Raw genomic sequence first — 16555 nt, forward strand, 5'->3', positions numbered from 1 at the left:
ATACAGCATAGGCCAAAAGCTTGGCTTTCATTGTCATTATCACAAGTGAGGAGAAGGCTCTTTTGCGGCACAGAATATTTTTTTGAAAGAAATATCTGAAGTAAACTTATGTTTTTGCTAACATAAAAGGGGGATTAATAAATAATCCTTATAACCCTAACCATAAATGTGTGTATGTGTTATATATGTATATATGTATATATGTATATATATATATATATATATATATATATATATACATACATATATACAGTTGAAGTCAGAATTATTAACCCCCTTTTGATTTTTTTTTCCCTTTTTTAAATATTTCCCAAATTATGTTTAACTGTGCAAGGAAATTTTCACTGTATGTCTGATAATATTTTTTCTTCTTGAGAAAGTCTTATTTGTTTTATTTCGGCTAGAATAAAAGCAGTTATTAATTATTTAAAAACTATTTTTGGGACACAATTATTATCCCCTTTAAGCATTTTTTTTTGATAATCTACAGAACAAACCATCGTTATACAATAACTTGCCTAATTACCCTAACCTGCCTAGTTCACCTTATTAACCTAGTTAAGCCTTTAAATGTCACTTTAAGCTGTATAGAAGTGTCTTGAAAAATATCAAGTCAAATATTATTTACTGTCATCATGGCAAAGATAAAATAAAGAAGTTATTAGAAATGAGTTATTAAAATTATTATGCTTAGAATTGTGCTGAAACAATCTTCCCTCCATTAAACAGAAATTGGGGAAAAAATAAACAGGGGAGCTAATAATTCTGACTTCAACTGTATGTATATATATGTATATACACACACTTTATTTTCACTGTTTGTAAATAATTGTTCTTAACATTTTTGCTTTAAAACATTATAATACTGTTTGGATTTCCGCCCCATAATAATAAATTGTGAACATTGCAGTGTAAATTGCAATCCAGATGTTACAGAGAGAAATTAATGCAGCAACAGCAGAGCATATTAAGGGGATATAAAAAATCTTCATACATTGTATGTATATATATATATATATTCACTATTTTAAAATACATTTTCTTTGCTGTGTGTTTTTATTGGTTATGATGCTGTTTGGATGTTTTATTTTTGCACAATAAATAAAATGTGATTTAAAAAGTGCAAACATTGTCTTTGTTAGAATTTACACGTGATTCCAACGGTATAAAGACGTTCAGGTCCGACCGCACCGAATGGAAAGAAATTGTAGGTTTTGAAGATGGATTATTAGTTTTGTGGCAAGGACATAGCTGTTTTAGAGGGTTAAATACAGATGAAAAATAAAGTTAGAATGATTTTATATTCAATATGTTTATTGTATAATATACGTGAATGTTCGCATGGCTTTCATTTTCATTATCACAAGTAGAGGAGTCAGCACGGATATCCCCGCCTCTTAAAGGGAAAGTGCCTCTTAAAGGGCCAGTACTAAATTACAAAGGGCTCAAAAATAGTCTTCTGGCGCCATCTCGTGGACACTCTGACACGCTTTGAGTCTGAATTTTACAAATTTAATATAAAAAAAATATTTATAGGAAAACTGTTATTTATAATTACACCAAATAAATATGATAATTATCTGCAATTTAAAACACATCTTTTGGCCAAATTTGAGGATTGTATACTTTTTTATATGCCCTAAATACTCGATACAATTTTTTAATAAAAAAAATTTTAATTCAAAAACTACAAATCTTATCGGCATGAGGACATACAGCAACCATCTCCTGAGCAAAAGACAGCTTTTGACCAAATTTGGGGCTTGTAGCATCTAAGCCCTGGGAGGAGAAGCGATTGCTTTTTTTTGGTCAGAAGCCGGAATAATAATAATAAGAATAAGTTTAAGTAGCATTACAGTATGTTGGCTTTCTCAAGCCAACATAACTAGAACCTAAAGTTCGTTGACGAACTTTGATGTTGGCTTGAGAAAGCCAACGTGACTGCGCCGGGGACTCAAAGGCAGTTGGCAGGAAGCACAGCGGTTGAGAAGTGGTTGCTAGGCGGTTGCTAAGGTGTAGCTAAGGCATTCCTAGGTAGTTGCTAGGGTGTTCTGAGTGGTTTCTAGGCTGTTGCTAGGGTCCACTGGACTGTTAATCGGAAGGCCTCATTTACATTTTTGATCAAATCGAGAGAGAGAGAGGACTGATTTGTTCAGGTTGTTTAATGCAGATCACTATAGTATAGTTAGTATTTATAGTATATATTATAATCTGAACAAAATTACATTATAATAAATATCATATAAAGAAAAATATTAAATTAAAATACTAATGAAACAATAGCACATACATTTAGTTAATTTGTCTTTTACTTAATCAGTCTTATAATTTTTGCAGTTAATATAGAGTACAGTCAATTTACAGTAATTTGCAGCATTATATATATCGTTATAGTTATATAGTTATATACAGTTTACAGGAAGAAAATCGCATTAAATACAATATTATAGGACGTCTTCATCACGTGGTTAATTCAGACCAATGACGTTGTTCCACCCCACTGGCCACTAACACAATGTTATAATCGTAATATTTAGTTGTCATCACCTGGGTGATTTTATTTTTTTTTTGGTACAGCATAGGCCAAAAGCTTGGCTTTCATTGTCATTATCACAAGTGAGGAGAAGGCTCTTTTGCGGCACAGAATATTGTTTTGAAAGAAATATCTGAAGTAAACTTATGTTTTTGCTAACATAAAAGGGGGATTAAGAAATAATCCTTATAACCCTAACCATAAATGTGTGTATGTGTTATATATGTATATATGTATATATGTATGTATGTATATATATACATACATATATACAGTTGAAGTCAGAATTATTAACCCCCTTTTGATTTTTTTTTCCCTTTTTTAATATTTCCCAAATTTTGTTTAACTGTGCAAGTAAATTTTCACTGTATGTCTGATAATATTTTTTCTTCTTGAGAAAGTCTTATTTGTTTTATTTCGGCTAGAATAAAAGCAGTTATTAATTATTTAAAAACTATTTTTGGGACACAATTATTAGCCCCTTTAAGCAATTTTTTTTTGATAGTCTACAGAACAAACCATCGTTATACAATAACTTGCCTAATTACCCTAACCTGCCTAGTTCACCTTATTAACCTAGTTAAGGCTTTAAATGTCACTTTAAGCTGTATAGAAGTGTCTTGAAAAATATCAAGTCAAATATTATTTACTGTCATCATGGCAAAGATAAAATAAAGAAGTTATTAGAAATGAGTTATTAAAACTATTATGCTTAGAAATGTGCTGAAACAATCTTCCCTCCATTAAACAGAAATTGGGGAAAAAATAAACAGGGGAGCTAATAATTCTGACTTCAACTGTATGTATATATATGTATATACACACACTTTATTTTCACTGTTTGTAAATAATTGTTCTTAACATTTTTGCTTTAAAACATTATAATACTGTTTGGATTTTCCCCCCATAATAATAAATTGTGAACATTGCAGTGTAAATTGCAATCCAGATGTTACAGAGAGAAATTGATGCAGCAACAGCAGAGCATATTAAGGGGATATAAAAAATCTCCATACATTGTATGTATATTTATTCACTATTTTAAAATACATTTTCTTTGCTGTGTGTTTTTATTGGTTATGATGCTGTTTGGATGTTTTATTTTTGCACAATAAATAAAATGTGATTTAAAAAGTGCAAACATTGTCTTTGTTAGAATTTACACGTGATTACAACGGTATAAAGACGTTCAGGTCCGACCGCACCGAATGGAAAGAAATTGTAGGTTTTGAAGATGGATTATTAGTTTTGTGGCAAGGACATAGCTGTTTTAGTGGGTTAAATACAGATGAAAAATAAAGTTAGAATGATTTTATATTCAATATGTTTATTGTATAATATACGTGAATGTTCGCATGGCTTTCATTTTCATTATCACAAGTAGAGGAGTCAGCACGGATAACTCCGGATATCTCCGCCTCTTAAAGGAGCAGTGCCTCTTAAAGGGCCAGTACTAAATTACAAAGGGCTCAAAAATGGTTCTCTGGCGCCATCTCGTGGACACTCTGACAAGCTTTTTGTTTGCATTTTACAAATTTAATATAAAAAAAAATATTTATAGGAAAACTGTTATTTATAATTACACCAAATAAATATGATAATTATCTGCAATTTAAAGCACATCTTTTGGCCAAATTTGAGGATTGTATACTTTTTTATATGCCCCAAATACTCGATACAATTTTTTAATTAAAAAATTTTTTATTCAAAAACTACAAATCTTATCGGCATGAGGACATACAGCAACCATCTCATGAGCAGTAGGCAGCTTTTGACCAAATTTGGGGCTTGTAGCATCTAAGCCCTGGGAGGAGAAGCGATTGCTTTTTTGAGTCAGAAGCCGGAATAATAATAAGAATAATAATAAGAATAAGTTTAAGTAGCATTACAGTATGTTGGCTTTCTCAAGCCAACATAATAATAATAAGTTTAATAGGATAACAGTAGTCTGGCTTGCTACACAAGCCAGCCTAATAATAAGTTTAATAGGATAACAGTAGTCTGGCTTGCTACACAAGCCAGCCTAATAAATGAGAAAAAAAATCTAACAAACAAACACATAAAAGCATTTCCACTCTCATCCCTCAATCAAAAACTCATTTCTTACAGTCCTACAATTTTTTAATACACACAGTGGAGCCTACTGTAAATATTGTACTGAAGTAGCGATAAGCTCTTCAAAACACAATCTCTGCTAAGCACTATGACGACAAATGCTGAAAGCCACCACTGTTTCATTGTACCTTCCAGAGGACGATGATGTCAAGCTCTACTTCGCTGCATTTTCGAACAATGCTCGTCACATCATCGTCAATCCCGCTCTGTGGCGTGAGGCTCTGTCTCCTCATTTGACTAACACCGCCTGCAGACACGACCCCTCTCCTGGGCTCAGAGGGCAAACCCTGACGGAAGAAAAAATCAGCACACGGAGTGGTGGAGCTGACGATCTATCGTAAGGGAAAAAAAAACAGGCAGAGTTCAGATGACGGTCAGAATTCGTCTGTATTCATGCGCTACTATAGCATAAACTAGAAGCGAGGACAAAAGGCATTTCTTACTTGTTCACTGCCAAGGTTGAGGTCGGCAAATGTGTATTTTCCTGCTGCGTCTGACGTAGCTGAAACATTGAGAACAAAACAAAATGCATGTTCAAATGTTGTTCAGTATGCTGCGTTTTCAGCTCCAAGAGAAGCAAAGTGGCTACTCTGGATTTATTCAATAAGAAACTGCACACACCTGGTATTAAAATGTGTTTTAGGATATTACGATCACAAGTGGACAATGGAAAATACAGGTGTGAACAGAACAGGGTGTGAAATGCTTTGAGCTTGGCCATTTTTGACCACATCCAAAGGTGCTTGAAAATGCATTAGACTGTATTGCTCTTGCAGAGAGAATGTACATGTGGTTGAACATCACCTTTTCTCTCCATACTGAGCTCATTCATGAACAGTAGAAACGTACAAACTGGATAGACATTTAAACTTTTTGCTGTTGATATTTATAGTGGAAATATAGAATGATATCTTACCAGCCGTGATTTGTTTAATGTTTCTTTTTATTTTTTTTCCAAAAATGAATATGTTTTCGAAATTACAGTACTAACACTAGAGTACAATTAGAGCAGCATATGTCAACTGGAGTTTTTCTTAGGGTAGAGCTTTGTGAACGTTTCATTTAATGGTTAAAGTCTTCATTTAATGTGCTTTTAATCATTTTATTTTATTCAAAGCAACATTCTGAATGCAACTTAAGCCATGAAAACTAAGGATGATCGTTATTTTTGCATGATTAATGCCTAATTCTTTGTGTAATGATTTTCTTTATAATTATATATATAATTTTATTGAAAGATTAAGATTTAAAGACGTCAAATTTGTTGAAATTATTTGTTAAGTGAATGATATAAAAAAAAATTATATATATATATATATATATATATATATATATATATATATATATACATACACATACATATATATCTATATATACATATATGCATATATATATATATATATTTATATATATATATATTTATATATATATATATATATATATATATATATATATATATATATATATATATATATATATATATATACATATACATGAAATATATATATATATATATATATATATATATATATACATATATATATATATATACACATTATATATATATATATATATATATATATATATACATATATATATACATATACATGAAATATATATATATATATATATATATATATATATATATATATATATATATATATATATATATATATATATATATATATATATACACATTATATGTACCATACGCTACTTGAAAACTACAGACCAGTATCCCTGCTTCCATTCATGGCCAAGATTCTGGAGAAAGTAGTGTTCAATCAAGTCCTGGACTTTCTTACTCAAAACAAGCTCATGGACAACAAGCAATCCGGCTTTAAGAAAGGCCACTCAACTGAGACTGCCCTGCTCTCGGTCGTGGAGGATCTCAGACTGGCTAAAGCAGACTCTAAATCATCAGTCCTCATTTTGCTGGACTTGTCAGCTGCTTTTGACACTGTCAACCACCAGATCCTGCTATCTACGCTTGAGTCACTGGGCGTTGCGGGCACTGTTATACAATGGTTCAGATCTTACCTCTCTGACAGGTCATTCAGGGTGTCTTGGAGGGGAGAGGTGTCCAACCTACAGCATCTAAACACTGGGGTACCTCAAGGCTCTGTTCTTGGGCCACTTCTCTTCTCCATCTACACATCATCTCTAGGACCAGTCATCCAGAGACATGGATTCTCCTACCACTGCTATGCTGATGATACCCAGCTATACCTCTCTTTTCATCCTGATGATCCCTCGGTTCCAGCTCGTATCTCAGCCTGCCTGTTGGATATTTCACACTGGATGAAAGATCATCATCTTCAGCTGAACCTCGCAAAAACGGAAATGCTTGTAGTTTCTGCCAACCCGACTCTACACCATAACTTTTCAATCCAGATGGATGGGGCAACCATTACTGCATCCAAAATGGTGAAAAGCCTTGGAGTAACGATTGATGACCAACTAAACTTCTCTGACCACATTTCTAGAACTGCTCGATCGTGCAGATTTGCACTCTATAACATCAGAAAGATCCGACCCTTCTTATCTGAACATGCAGCTCAACTCCTTGTTCAAGCTCTTGTTCTCTCCAAACTGGATTACTGCAACTCTCTACTAGCTGGGCTTCCAGCTAACTCTATCAAGCCTCTTCAACTGCTCCAGAATGCAGCAGCACGAGTTGTCTTCAATGAACCTAAACGAGCACATGTCCCTCCGCTGCTAGTCCGTTTGCACTGGCTGCCAGTTGCTGCTCGCATCAAATTCAAAGCTCTGATGTTTGCCTACAAAGTGACTTCTGGCCTAGCACCTTCTTATCTGCACTCACTTCTGCAGATCTATGTGCCCTCCAGAAACTTGCGTTCTGTGAATGAACGTCGCCTCGTGGTTCCATCCCAAAGAGGGAAAAAATCACTTTCGCGAACGCTCACACTCAATCTGCCCAGTTGGTAGAATGAACTCCCTAACTGCATCAGAACAGCAGAGTCACTCGCTATTTTCAAGAAACGACTAAAAACTCAACTATTTAGTCTCCACTTCACTTCCTAATCTGCAATTGCCTCTTTGAATATCACACTAACTGTACAAAAAAAAAAAAAAAAAAAAAAATACTAACACTTCCCTTCTTAGACTTTACAGACCTGAAACTTGCCTTTAGTACTTATTCATTGTTGCTCTTAGTTGTGTAAATTGCTTCCTTGTCCTCATTTGTAAGTCGCTTTGGATAAAAGCGTCTGCTAAATGACTAAATGTAAATGTAAATGTAAATGTAAATATATATATATATATATATATATATATATATAGTTGAAGTCAGAATTAACAGCCCCCCTTTGATTTTTTTCTTCTTTTTGAAAAATATTTCCCAAATGATGTTTAACAGAGCAAGGAAATTTCCACAGTATGTCTGATAATATTTTTTTCTTCTGGAGAAAGTCTTATTTGTTTTATTTCGGCTAGAATAAAAGCAGGTATTAATTTTTTAAACACCATTTTAAGGACAAAATTACTTTCACACCTTCTTACAGAGTAAACAAACCAGTCACTTTTCTGTCTTTCCACCCAGCATTTTTGTTCTCAATAATTGCATCAAGATACATGTGTGGAAAACACGTGTTAGGGTTTGTGAATACAGTAGGTGCATAAACTGGAAGTCCCACCTTCCTCTGTTTTGCATCTGGTGGCTTTGAAGCACAGTTTCCCCCTCTCTCTGCTGGCCAGCTTAGTGTCTAAAAGCACAAAAAGAAAAGGAAAAGACAAAAAGGGATGATGGGCATTCATCATATAATGTTTCAGAAACTCTTTCTCATTGGCGCTCTCACATGAGAGGCCCTAATACACAAAAACAGTTCAGATGTCAAGGCCAGTTAATTAACTCTTCCAAGTGGGGTCAGAATTTCAAAGTGCATTCAAGAATACAGGGCACTTCAAAAATTTTCCATCTTTCTTTATTTTAACCTCAAAGGAGATGTTGTAATTAGGCATTAGACTATTTGGAATTACATTTTTAAACATGTCTTAATGTTCATGTCGTTTTAATAAAGCAACTGGATATTTTAGTGTGCATAAAGGTCACAATATAAACAAGTTTCTTTAAAATAACATTTTTTAATCCATTACTTAGGGGTGAAATATGGTTGTTGCTAGAGCGGATACGTTTGCGGCTGGAAGTTAACGCAAATTATTTCTATTATTTATTAAATTTCTCATTTGTTGTATTTTATTAACGTCTACCCTCACCCCAACCCTAAACCCAACCGTCACAGTAATGTAAAAATATTAATTACAGTGTCATAAAAAAAAATGCTGCTTTATTAATGTGCATATCGCACTTCCAGCCGGCCGCATATCCGATCTAGAGTTTACCGTGAAATGTGCACAGCAAATTCTGGTCTTTGGAATAAACTTCCTTGGAGTTAAAATCAACTCAATCTGAGTGTACATGCGTGACCATCAAATTTACTCCTGTGCAGAGTTGAAATCACTATGCTTTTGGAGTTAAATTTGACACTTTCTAGAGTTAAAATTGTAATCCTACAGAGAGTAATTTTACATTTGGGTATAATATGAACTCCTTACCAATGTAAAAATTGAACACTTCATAGAGTTAAAATATACTTCAAACAATATATATTTTTTTGTGAAAACGACTGAACTGATGCAATAATTTTTACTTACTGCTTTTATTAATGCACACATTAGAATTAAAGGTTCAGGACACCCTGAAGAACTTTTTTTTATATATTAACAGATGTGTGTGTGTTGAGCATCAGTTAAGACAATGTTAGCACCTGTCAGCTTTAATTGTGGGGAAAACTGGACAATTTTGAGCTTTTTTTCAGCTTCCGGGTTTAAAATAATTTTTGGGGAGGGATCAAAATCTGCGACGTAGCGAAGTACCGCAAGTGCAATGATGACGCGTCGGTTTCTCATTATTATTCAAAGCGGAGTGTCCTTATCCTATGAGAAGAGCCGGCTGCTTAATTATTCATGAGAGCACGACAGCACGACAGCACGTGCTTTCTGAAGGCAAGGCAGACGCAGACCAGTGCCAAGCTCAAGCTGTGAGACACGGACCCACGGCACGCGGTAGCAGTTTATGAAGGCTCGTATGTATTTGTTTCCATGATCCACGGGGTTTGTTGCATGTTTTTCCCCGCGATCCTGTCAGGGCCAATCATACAGCAAAGCTGTGATGCAAGAATTTTTTCAGGAGAGCAGCACGAGAATTTGAGTATGGCGGATGTTGTCTTGTATCAGGAGTTCGTTCACATTCAGACACATCGCCGTGAAAATAGACAGGTCAGGAGACCTGCTGCACTGAGTCTGCATTCAGATCTATGATTCAGACCCGGGGATTGAGTGAGAAGTCCTCATTTATAGTGTTTATATGAATACGATTATCTTTACATTGATATAAATTGTGGTTGTCTGTATATGAAATTACGAATAACAAATGTAGCAGGTCATGAAATTACTGTTTATTTCTTTGTATTTTAACTTTGTAAACTATAAACTCATGCGTCTCCTCACGGTTTGTCTCAATTTGTGAGCTAACTGACATCAACAGTTGTTCGCTCATGTTCTCCCCTGCTGGCCACGCCCACTCCTGCCCCATGCTCGCGGAGCTCCACGCCCATTAATCATGCATCTTTTGAAAAAATTCTGAAGTAGACTTTAACCGAAAGTGGGGGGTGTCATGGCCCTTTAATACATGTTGGCAGCCAATGCCAACTAAAACCAATGGCTTAATAAATATATATATACAGTATATATATATATATATATATATATATATATATATATATATATATATATATATATATATATATATATATATATATATATATATATAATTGTGGTTGTCTGTATATGAAATTATGAATAACAAATGTAGCAGGTCATGAAATTACTGTTAATTTATTTGCATGTAATATATATATATACGTATGGCCCATGTAGGTGCACCTGTCAATGCGAGTCGCACATCATTAAAAACCATAGAAATTGATGATGTCAAATCTAATTCTTTCATTTCAGAACAGACTTCAGCAGAGTCCCAAACCTTAAGGGCCCTATCATACACCCGGCGCAGTGTGGCGCAAGACGCAGCGCAAAAGTCTTTTGGTAGTTTCAGCTTGGCGCAAGAGTCGTTTTGAGGCGTTGCGCTACGCTGATTAAATAGCAAATGCATTAGCGCTCATTTTTGTGTCCATAGGCGTTCTGGTCTAAAAAGGGAGGCGTTCTGAGGTGGACCGCTGGCGCGTTGCTATTTTGAGAAACTATAATAGATTTTTCATTAGACCAAAACAAACCCGGTCTAAACTCCAGCGCAAAGTTGCGCCTCGCTTACACACTGCTTAATATGCACAAGAGAGCAATAGGCAAATATCTTTACATATGAAAAAATTTAAATATCAAGGATATATATATAGGATATAATAAGAATAGATATAGGATATAAATATCAAGGATTAAAATATTACAAAACATATTATTTTCTAGCCTACATAAATATGAAAAATCACTGCTTTATGTCTTCATCTCGGGAGGCTTTTTCAGTTCATTCATGACAATTTGCTTTTGTATAATGTTATTATTATTAGCAGTATTATTTATTATATCCATATTTATATTTGTTTTATTAAAAACAAGCTTAGATTTGCCCACCTGTCAGGTTTTAGACCATATGGGGCATAGCAGGTGTATTTGGAAATAACTCAGTATTTTGACCACACTTGGTTATTATTGTTCATTTATTCGTTTGCTGGAAATTAGAACTGAATTTAGAAATAGTTTTGAAACAAATTTTTGCGCTTAACAAACGAAATTAATTATTTATAGGCTAATTGATGTCTGTGCGTAAAGGTTTCCCTATCCAAGAGCGAATGTGAAAGTAGTTCCATTATCTCTCATTCTCACGCAGTAGATGCTCTGTTTAACAGTTTTCTGTAAAAAAACTGTTAACTGTTTGCTTGTGAAATGCTCATTTTTTCCACTTAGACTTACTTTGCGTCCTGTAAATAGCGAATGCGCTCTTGGCGCGACGCAGCTGGCTCTTAAAGGGAATGGGAGATGAGACTCTAATTGGTTTATTCTCAAAACACACCTATAACTCATTAAGAAAATAAACTCAACCCTTTGAGCCCATGCGCCTTGGCGCAAAGCGCATTTTCCCAACCGTAAATTAGCAAAAATGCGTTCTGACACGTCCTGAAAGTGTTTGCGCCCTGCGTTTTGCGCTCTGCGCATGGACCGTCAAAATAGAGCCCTAAATCTCATACATGGGGACTTAAACAGCTTTTATATTGTCATATAGCACAGGTATTTAAGCGTGTTAACGAGAGCATAATGTCCGCCATGTAACCAATATAAACTAATATAATAAATCACGCCATGGACATTACATTAAGATGCCTAAAAGTAAAAAAAAAAAAAAAAAAAAAAAAAAAACTATTTATCAAAAGAGGCTGGACAAATGAGAATAAACAGCTTATCAAAAGCTGCGAACAGATTACATACAGGAATAGAGAAAAGAGCACTCTTTAATTATCAGCTGTTAGTCAGCGCCTGCTCTTTTTTTCCTGGTTATCGCGCCTTTGCTGAGTGCTGTGTAAATGCAGATGATCGGATACGAGTCACTTTTAAAATATGATGTAAGCAGGTCATCAAAAAAAATCACATACAGTCACAAAATCGGAATTGACCATCAAGATCTGCAGTGTAAATGCAGCCTAAGGATAAGAAACTGTTGAATTGACTCATTATTTTTGTTTCATATGTGCACAAAACTAAGTTTGTAGCTCGATAATCTTCAGACTGAAAAAAAAACTGAAGGCATACGTTTTGAAGATGTTTTTGAAGGAAGCTTTCAGATTTCATCAAAAAAAAAAAAATCTTAATTTGTGTTCTGAAGACAAACAAAGGTCTCAGTGGTTAGGAACAACATGAGGGTAAGAAATAAACAGAATTTTCATTTTTGGATGAACTAACCCTTTAAATAATACGTAGGTGAGTAAATGGTAATGCAACTTCTCATTTCAGTGCAAAGTAAACAAGACTAAGCAGCCGTTGGAATAAACCAACTTTCAAATTAGCTATTAGTAATTCAAGCTCCATATACTTTCGCATCTTAAAGCCATATTCTCTTCAATCACAGAAATATTCCAACACCATCAAGGCAGCATTCTTCATTTGTTTGTAGCTGTAGGTCCCTCCTCGATCACCTCCTCAAATTAAAGTCTTTCTGTTCCCCTTAAAACCAGTGAATTAATTAAAATCACCAATTTAGAGAGCATCCCAAAGGCTATGCAGCACAAACATAGAAGCTGCTGTGCACAATCACACACTTAACATCGATTTAGTCTTGTTGTGTTGCACTCATTGCTTTGAAGCCATAACTCTTATCCACATATATTCACATTATTAGATGTATTATTTACCTATCTACAGCTGACACTACCTATTGAATGCATGCAATGGGATTCAATTTACAATTTAGTAAGCCACCGAAATGCTTGCGCCTGTATGTTTCACACACTCAGCACTATTTGAAAGTGACCTAATTTCGGTATTTGAGAGCTGCTGCATCACTCTCTGCGGGGGGGTTTAGAGCACATGTTTCTCGCTCTTAGGGTATCAGCTGACGCGTCCCGATGACTCGACACAAATGCAATGTGACCCACTTTCAATAGGCCATTTAAGGGCTGCCGGTCATGGATTGTATCATCGTGTCTGTTCCCACTCCCAGCTCCTTTTGATACTCTGTTTGCCCCTGCTGGCATCCTATCAACTTCCTCTCCATTATTATTAGCGGTGCTGGCAGTACGCATGGATTGAAGTAGGCAGATCGCTCTTTAAACTAGGCTGTATGCTTGGAAGTGACTATAGATGTGATGTTCAATTGTGTATAGATGTCATGTTGATGCGTAATATGACGATTTACCTGTGGGAGATTCATTCTTGGAAAATTTAATTACCATAAAACAAGATGTAACAAAAATGACCTTTTTTCCTTGCAATAGTAATTAGTAAATATAGCTGCAAGCAGCAATTAAGGGGCCAAGCACTGTTGGCCATAAGGTGGCGCTGCTCCAGACGTTTTTGAGTACTTTCAGGGCATGGGGTTGAAGATGCATACCATGTTTTGTAATGATATCTGAATGTGTTGGTAAAATATAGCATTTTTGGCCAAAAATCGATATGGGCGACGCCCAAAATGGCTGACCTGTGAAAATCAGACATCATTCGACTCGGCATGCTCTGCCGGATGTAATGAGACCAGTTTCATGAGTTTCGGACGAAAGGTTGAGACGTTATAAGCCAAAAAGCAAGTTTTTAGTATCTCCGGACCACTAGGGGGCAGTGCACCGAAACTCCGCAATTAACCTTAGACCCTAGTTGTCATAACACACACCAAGTTTGGTGTGAATCGGTGAATGCGTTACAGAGATATCGCCTCAAGTCCATTTTTAGTAATAATAATAATAAGAAGAAGAACACTAACGAAAGCAATAGGTGCCTACGCACCTACGGTGCTTGGCCCCTAATAATAGGAACGCTAACGGATCCAATAGGTGCCTACGCACCTACGGTGCTTGGCCCCTAATAATACTTTAATACTTCAGTTGCTGAATACGTGTGTCTTCAATATTAATGAATTAATTTAAATGGTCAGAAATGATAATCTGCATCCGTTTTGGGTAAGTTATGTTGAAAAAGTAATCAATTAAAAATGGCATCATTGCAATTGTATTTATATTCTTTTAATTATTACTGTTTGAAAATAATTTAGTTATTTATTAAGTAATTGAATAACTTGACTAAATATATAAAACAAAAACCACATCAATCTCAAAGCATAGATGATCGAACATTAATTTTAAACAACATATGTATTAAAAAACAAAATGTTTCAAATACAGACACTATGTTTTATGCATACCGTTTGCTGATATAAATTTCTAGAACATGTTGTTTCTTTAGCATGTTCAAAAGTCAGACAAAAAAACCTTCTTTATTTAAAAAATGTAGTGAATTCGCACACACACTTTCTTTGCTTTTCTGATTTTACAACATCTGACAAAAGTATTGTCGTCAATCTCAGTGGTAAGAGCAACAAATAATAACTTGACTTCTAGTTGATCATTTGGAAAAGTGGCAGAAGGTAGATTTTTCCCATTAATCATATGTTTACCAGCATCCCAATCATCACAAATACTGCAGAAGACCTACTGGAACCTGCAGGGACCCAAGATTCTCGCAGAAATCAGTCAAGTTTGGTTGAAGGAAAAGCCATAGTTTCTGGATGCAGTCCTCCAGGCTCATGGGAGTCATAAACAATATTAATTCTTTTTCTACTTCACCATGACTTTATTTTCTATACTGGACATTATTTCTGTTCAGTGACAAGTTTTTTGTCTAACCAAAGTCAGACCTTACTGTCCTAATTAAATAGTTAAAAAGCAAGGCAAGAATATATATATATATATATATATATATATATATATATATATATATATATATATATATATATATATATATATATATATATATATATATATATATATATATATATATATATATATATATATATATATATATATATATATATATATATATATATATAAATATATATATATATATATATATATATATATATATATATATATATTTTTTTTTTTTTTTTTTTTTTTTTGATAAAATAAGCATAATCTAGAGGCCTTTGCCTTTCAAATAAGCCACTTTTGATAGCTAATTACCAACTAGAAGTCAAGTTTTTATTTGTTGTTCCTAAAACTTGGATAGGCGACAAGACTTTTGTTAGTTACTGTATACCTAAACTAGTTATTGTAGTGAACAAATTTTTCAATTTTCTTTCATATATTTCTTAAGCGTATGTAATTGTCTTGTTAAAAAATAATTGGTCTTTTTTTGGTGAAAAATTAGACTTATTCCGCAAATTATTTATTATCGAGTTTTCTGACATTAATTTGTATAGAACTGTTGAATTTGTGTACAGTATTAAAGGCAAGTATATTACAAGTACCTTAATTAAATTACCTAAACAATTAACTAAAAAAGTAACTCCTTTAATTGTTCATCAGAAAAGTACTTTAGTTTAAGTAATTTAATTATGTTGTAACTACCGGTAATTACACCAAACACCGATCTGCATATAGTGTAAAAGAAGAAAAATTTATTTTAATATTTTTTTTAATTATTAATCATTAAAAAATCATTAAGGAGTGAAATTTAAAGTACAAAAAAAAACAAAGTATTTAAAATAAAGTTTATTTTCATTTATGAAACGTTTATTCTAGTCATTTAATGGATGACAATCCGTCCAGTCCTTAGGAAAAAAAATCTACATGACGCAATCAGACACACAGTGACAGACACACACACACAAACACACACACACATGCGCCACTTTTGTCAAAGCCAGCAGGACCTGTTAAATGCAGCACCTGCATGAAGCCTCTGTATCTATAGAAACCATAAAAAACTTAAGCACAACAGAGAACGATCAAAATAATGATTATCCTCAGCTCAAGATGAGACAAAAGCAAGGGAAGGAAGAGCAAAAACGCATGTAATTTATGAAAGATGAGCATTCACTGAAGGCCGTTACTAGTGTAAATACATTGTGTATCCTACTGAGTTGAATTGAAGGGAAAAAATACTTTATCACACCTTATATTAGATGGCCTTAACCAGTATGCATTAACATTAAATACCAAAGGACCTATGCATTCACATGCTGTTCTGTAAAATGTCCACATTTCCTGCTAATGAGTTTGAGGTACGGCTAGGTTTAGAATTATGTGGATTTTCAGAAACGAAGGTTTTAGAGAACAGGCTGTGGGTACATTTAACAGTGTAACTGTGAATGTTAATTAATAACATTAA

The 16555-nt window shown here is 34.1% G+C and overlaps 2 protein-coding genes across 6 annotated transcripts in view; both read right to left on the reverse strand.

Moving 5' to 3' along the window:
- Positions 1-16555, reverse strand: part of dsc2l (desmocollin 2 like) — a 1349056-nt gene that overhangs the window by 378829 nt on the left and 953672 nt on the right. The window lies entirely within an intron of this gene.
- The window catches only part of trappc8 (trafficking protein particle complex subunit 8), a 187491-nt gene that overhangs the window by 57607 nt on the left and 113329 nt on the right, over positions 1-16555 (reverse strand). For all 5 annotated transcript variants that reach the window (XM_087297930.1, XM_087297929.1, XM_087297928.1 and 2 more), the window contains 3 exons: positions 8305-8373; positions 5092-5150; positions 4777-4980 (listed from right to left, as the gene is read on the reverse strand). In XM_087297930.1, coding sequence (XP_087154056.1) covers positions 4777-4980; positions 5092-5150; positions 8305-8373 — 332 coding nt within the window. The remainder of the gene's footprint in view (positions 1-4776; positions 4981-5091; positions 5151-8304; positions 8374-16555) is intronic.

The sequence above is a fragment of the Danio rerio genome, chromosome 20 (assembly GCF_052040795.2).
Source record: "Danio rerio strain M-AB ecotype USA chromosome 20, GRCz13ab, whole genome shotgun sequence".
NCBI classification, from domain to species: domain Eukaryota; kingdom Metazoa; phylum Chordata; class Actinopteri; order Cypriniformes; family Danionidae; genus Danio; species Danio rerio.